We start from the raw sequence: 5,495 nt of genomic DNA on the forward strand, positions 1-5,495 counted from the left end.
CGGTGCCCAGCAGCATCCCGCCCCAGCTGGGGGTCCCTCCTTTTGGCTGTGCCTGGTTTGAGGCAGGCTGGCTGCTGGAGACCCATCGGGAGCCCCCCCAGTGCTGTCGGTGTGGTGGGCAGGAGGGATGTGTGCCATGCTGCAGCCTGTGGCAGGCAGCTCCTGCCAGCCTGCAGGACCATCCTGCTGCCTAGCAGGGAGAGAAAGGCTTGGGTTTGTACGGCCAATTTAGTTAATCTCTAGAAGCATCCAGTGTGCTTTGCCTTTTGTCTTCTTTGTCTTGCAACAAAGGAGGAGCTGTGACCCTCTTGCCCTCCCCACCAGCTCCCCAGTCCCCAGGTCAGCAGTGCTTCCATTTCTGTGTTTTCTTCTTGGACAGAGATTTCCTTATCAGAAACCTGCTGGGGGCTGGGGACCAGCACCCCAATATCCCTGCCACTGGGCTAGCTAGAAGTGCAGCTGCAGGGAAGGTGTCTTGTGATTGCAGCTCTTTCAAGGATGGAAACTGTCTCAGCTCAGTTCCTCATCATGCTTGGCCACGATTTGGTGTGCCAGAGACCACTGCAGCTTTCCTTGCTTTATTAATGGGCCAAATTAGCTTTAGGACTCTCTTTCCTGCTGTGTGGCAGCTACTTGAGTTCTGGGCACGGAGAACCACTACATGCTTCAGCAACAGAAGAGCACATCACAGATCGTGGTGGCCTGTGACAGCAATTCCCAAAAGAAATTCTGACCCCTCTTAGTCCCATTCTGGGCTGAGAGGCTGTGCCACAATGTTAGGGTGAGGTCTGGCATCACGGAACAGCACAGTTAAGCTTGGACCACCTGCCCTAAGCAGAGGGGGGGCTATTCCTGTGAGGTTGGATGTATTTGACAGCCACGGGAAAAGCTGAGGCACAATGCAAGGGGAGCTTTCCCCGAGGGGCCAGGGCATGTTGCCTGGTTCCCAGAGAACACGAGGCTCCTTTCCCGCCTGCAAGGCTGGCAGCACCCATGCTGTGTAGGACATGCATGCTGGGGGCTTATCTGCACAGCCCGATAGCCCGGGGGCAGCACAGCAGCCTGCTCTCTATTTATGCAGTACCCCAGCAGCTACCGAGCATCACCTGCCTGTGTGTGCCCGCCTGGAGAACTTGTGCAAGGCGTGGGAAAGTCTGTGAGATACCATCTCTGCCCCGCGGCCCAGCCTGCCCTGCTCCGGCGCACGTGGCCCTTGGCAGACCCCTCAGCCCCCATCCTCCTCCTCCCCCAGCTGCTCCAGGCTGTGCTGGAGCCCATGGTTGGCCACGATTTGGTGGTTTGGACGATTTTGGTCCATGGTTGCACCCCACCACGAGCCCATAGACTCCAGGGTGCATGCTGGGGTGCAGGCAGGCAGGCAGCTGCCCACTGCCTCTGCCCGTGCTGGCTGTCCTGCTGCAGCGTGGGGAGATGCCGGGGCCTGCCTAATGGGAGAGAGTAACACCCTGCAGAGAGCAGCCCTGCTTTGGGTTTTGTGCCCAGCAGCTGCACCTGGAGCTGATACGGATCCCTGGCTGGGGAGAGTAGCAGCAAAAGGTGCCGAGGAAAGTTGATATGACAAGACCAAAATAATTCACGGGTTGAATCATGGAAGCATCTCAGGCTTTATCCTCTGGGATAGGAACGAAACTCGTTGTGCTGCAGCAGCTGAAGTGGCACAGTCAAAGTGAAACATCTCAAACCGACATTTCAGTATTTTCCAAAACAGAGTATTTCAGAGCCGATGTAGCTATGCTAAATGTCAAAGCTTCAACTCTTTGTTCCGAACCAAGACAAAAGAAATGCTGAACTGTCAGGATTTTCCATCAAATGGAAAGGATGAGCAGCACCTGGGTCCCACAGGCCATCCATGGCAGCAGCTGGGGGGCCACAGCCTGCAGCCCCACTGGCCATCATCCAGGTCTCACCAGCAGCAGCTCCAGGTGGCTGCCAGGAGCTGGGGCAGCCTGAGATGGGTCTCCTGTTCAGGGAGGAGGGTCATGAGCAGCCCTCATGCTGCCCCTGCTGCCCTCCTGCCTCTCTGAAGAGGAGCAGCACCCCATCCTGCTGGGTGGGGGCAGGGGGCATGGGTGATGCTGTGTGAGGACTGCAGGATGTCCACATGGCAGCAGCCCTGGGTCCCCCTGGGTGCACTGAAGGCAATGCTGGCAGGGCTCAGGGTGCTGTGCTGCTGGGTGAGCCGTGGTTGTTTTTCAGTCACCAGGGGTGTCACACCCTGCTTCCTGCACAGGCGGCCCGGCGCTTCCTGCACCCACAGCTATCATTAGCAGGGCAGCTGGTGGTCACGGGTGCAGAGCCCTCCTGGGGGGTCACAGCACCCTCATGGTGGGCTCACCAGATCAGTGGGGCTGTGTTGGGCACCCACCCTCCAGCCGTGCTGCAGGCCAGGGGGTACAGAGGTGGTGTCAGGGGGGCATCCTCTGCTTGATGCCCCATCTTGGGGATGCCACCACGGGACCATCCCTGGCCATGTGGAGGGAGAGCCAGTGCAGGCAGCCCTGGGCAGCTGGGACCAGCTTGTCCAGGCAGAGCTGGCACACCAGGAGCTGGAGAAATCTCCTGCCAGCTTCCTGCCACACTCTTCAAAGATGCAGGCAGTATTTTCTAATTAACCTTCCCCCACCCTGCCAGGCAGGGAGGTGATTTTATCTTCATAGGTCTTGTGGAAGAAGCAGAGTCTAAAAATCTTGCCTGAGGGCCCCAGTAGGGTTGGTGCCTTCTCAGGGCTCAGCCTTGGCCAGGCAGCCCTGCTTCAGAGCCTCCTGCAGTGCTGCTCTTCCTAGAGGGAACCAAGACCTTCATCAAAAGATGAGGAGACTTGCAGAGCTGGCTTCCCCAGTTCCTACAATGCCAGCATGCTTCGGAGTATGGCTGGGAAGAAGAGGTTTCAAGCAGCTGCAGTTGTGCACAGAGCAAAATTGTCTTGATCTTGCAGGGGTGCTTTGTGGGGGATTTCTTAATGGGTCTTCTTGTCAGGCTGAGGCTGACAGTACCACTGAATCCAGCATTGTCAGCCTACATGAATAATGAATAGTCGTCACATGAATATTTTAGAGACACAGTCCTGAGATCTCCTCCCAGTGCTGCCTTAGAGGAAAATGGAGAAAAAGTTGTCCAGAAAGAACAATGTTTCCTTTAGGAAAAAAATGTACTGGTGGTATTTGGTTTGGAAAAAGAACTGCTGCTGCTAAATAATTCTCAGGATTTGCATCAAAAATGGAGCTGTGGTTTGGCTCCAAGGCAGAAGAAGTTGGGAGGGAAGCCAGCCCTTTTGACACAAGTCGATGATTGCTGTGTGCTAGAAGGACAGCAGATTTGACTTCGTCTGTGCAATGATTTTGCAAAGGGTCCTAAAGCTATGGCCACCTTCCAAAGATCTGCCAGTGCTGGGCACTTGGTTTACACACTTCAAGTGCTAAGCACCTCTGTACACCTCTGGTGACAGCATCTTTTTCTTTAATCCATGCATAAATGTATTCTAGAAGCAGCAGGTTGTGGTGTTCAGGTAAAACCAGAAGAAACCTGTCTTGCTCAGGTAGGCACAGCAGAGCAATATGGTTTAAACTACAAGTGGGTAGACTTAGACTAGATATAAGGAGGATGTGTTTTACGGTGCAGCCCAGAGAGGTGGTAGATGCCCCATCTGTGGAAACGTTCAGGATCAGGTTGGACAGGGCTCTGAGCAGTCTGATCTAGTCGAAGATGTCCCTGCTTACTCTTGGGGGTTGGACTAGATGGTCCCTTCCAACCCAAACTGTTTCAATGATTCTAAAAGGAGTGGAATGAGAAACACTGCAATTAGAAATAGGCAATTAGGACTCTAGCTGAGCCTTGGGTGTCTCTATCACTCAGATGACCCTATCTGGATCTCCTTCAGCATTTCACTGCTCAAAGCCATCCCCACTGTGCTGCTGGCATCAGCAGACAGAAGTAATTCCTTAGTGTTTATGAAGTGCTCAAAAATGTGTCTGTTGCAAGAATGAGGGCATTTCTGTGCATTTCTTCAGCAGCTCCCACAGAGGTGGCAGAAAATACTTGAGGTGACTGTCCGTGCAGTGCTTCAGGCTGGAAATGGGGAGTGGTGGGGGAAGAAAGGGCAACATGTGGGAAAACCATCCTCATAAAAATGCTCAGATCTTCAGGTTACCCTCACACCTCGCTGCCCCAGGATGCACAGAGGGTTGCAGGCGGTGGAGCAAGCCTGAGCCTCCTCTTCCCACTGTGCCAGCACTTCTGCCCATCCCCAGGTACCTCTGTTTCCATTTTGTGCCACCGGCCACGGTGCCTCTGTCCCGTGCAGGTCCGTGGAGCTCTGTGCCCTGTCCCGGTGGCTGCGTTCTCAGCCAAGGACCCTGGTGGTGCTGAGGCTGAGCTGCCGGGGCTGCACCAAGGGGTTTATGGAAGCGTTTTGCCCCCGGCTGGGCAGCCTGGGAATGGCACTGCGTGTGCCTTGGCTGGGGCTGGAAGCGCTGCCAGACCCAGGGCGTGGGGAAGGCTGGGACGGCTGGCTGCTCTGGTTGGTGATTATGCAGCGTAGAAGAAAGGTAACTTTTAACTGAAGTACAAAAGAAGTGCAGTAATGAGCACTTATAATGCTGCCTTGGTGCCCACATAAAAACCTGAGATGATTTTATTAAAGATGATTTGGTTAAAAAAGAATTTACCAAGTGGCTGCATGCTGTCTGCAGCCCACCAGCCTTCCACTGGAGCACCTCACGTAAATGAAAAGCCAAATGCTGAGTCCCCTTTCATCCATCTTATTTGCCTTTAAGAAGCACAGGAGGGATTGGGCCAGACTGGTGGTGGTGGCAGAGCCTGGGATGAGCATGGCATGGGTTCAGATGTACCTGGGAAGTTTATGTTGGATGCTTTGAAAAGGAGAAGAAAGGAAGAACTGTGTCTTCCTAACAAGTGTTTATCATGGGAGGCATCATGCAGTGCTGAGCATGAGAACAGACTGGTCCTGCCCAGGGGGGTTGCAGCCTGCCATGCTGCTGGCAGCCAGCACCTGCAGTGAAGCTCTGCCTGCCTGTGTAGACAGTACCTGTGTTTTCCAGGGATTATCTGGGTTATTCTCCAGTTACGAAGGATACACATTACAGAGTTATAGTAGAAAAATATCTGGCCTTAACCCAACACCCATAAAGGAGAAATGGTTCATAAATCAGTTCACTGTGCAAGAACAGGTCAAGTTGTTTATTAATTTAGCCTTCCCTCCTATCTTGACCCCAACTGGCCACCCCAGCTGCTGCTGGAACATTTGATCATTCCCTGGCAGGGTGGGCAATGTCCTCCATCCTGCAGAGATGCCCAGGCTCTGGGTGGGCTTTGGCAGCTCCCTCACAGCACACCCCTCCACTGCCCGCACCCCGGGTCCCTCTTTGTCATCACCCTTCCTCAAATGCCGTGCTGGGGTGATGGAAACTGGGATCCCGTGTCGGGAAAGCTCAGCTCCACCAGCCTCTGGCTTTCCC

General features: G+C 54.2%; 2 protein-coding genes across 2 annotated transcripts in view; one reads left to right on the forward strand and one right to left on the reverse strand.

The window, feature by feature from the left end:
* Positions 1–4,284, reverse strand: part of FAM43A (family with sequence similarity 43, member A) — a 10,710-nt gene extending 6,426 nt beyond the window's left edge. The window contains exon 1 of the mRNA XM_010001738.1: positions 4,273–4,284. Within this exon, the coding sequence (XP_010000040.1) occupies positions 4,273–4,284 (12 nt within the window). The remainder of the gene's footprint in view (positions 1–4,272) is intronic.
* Positions 4,285–4,454: 170 nt separating this feature from the next.
* Positions 4,455–5,495, forward strand: part of LSG1 (large 60S subunit nuclear export GTPase 1) — a 13,694-nt gene continuing 12,653 nt past the window's right edge. The window contains exon 1 of the mRNA XM_010001739.1: positions 4,455–4,565. Within this exon, the coding sequence (XP_010000041.1) occupies positions 4,455–4,565 (111 nt within the window). The remainder of the gene's footprint in view (positions 4,566–5,495) is intronic.

The sequence above is a fragment of the Chaetura pelagica genome, unplaced genomic scaffold (assembly GCF_000747805.2).
Source record: "Chaetura pelagica isolate M959 unplaced genomic scaffold, ChaPel_1.0 scaffold807, whole genome shotgun sequence".
NCBI lineage: Eukaryota > Metazoa > Chordata > Aves > Apodiformes > Apodidae > Chaetura > Chaetura pelagica.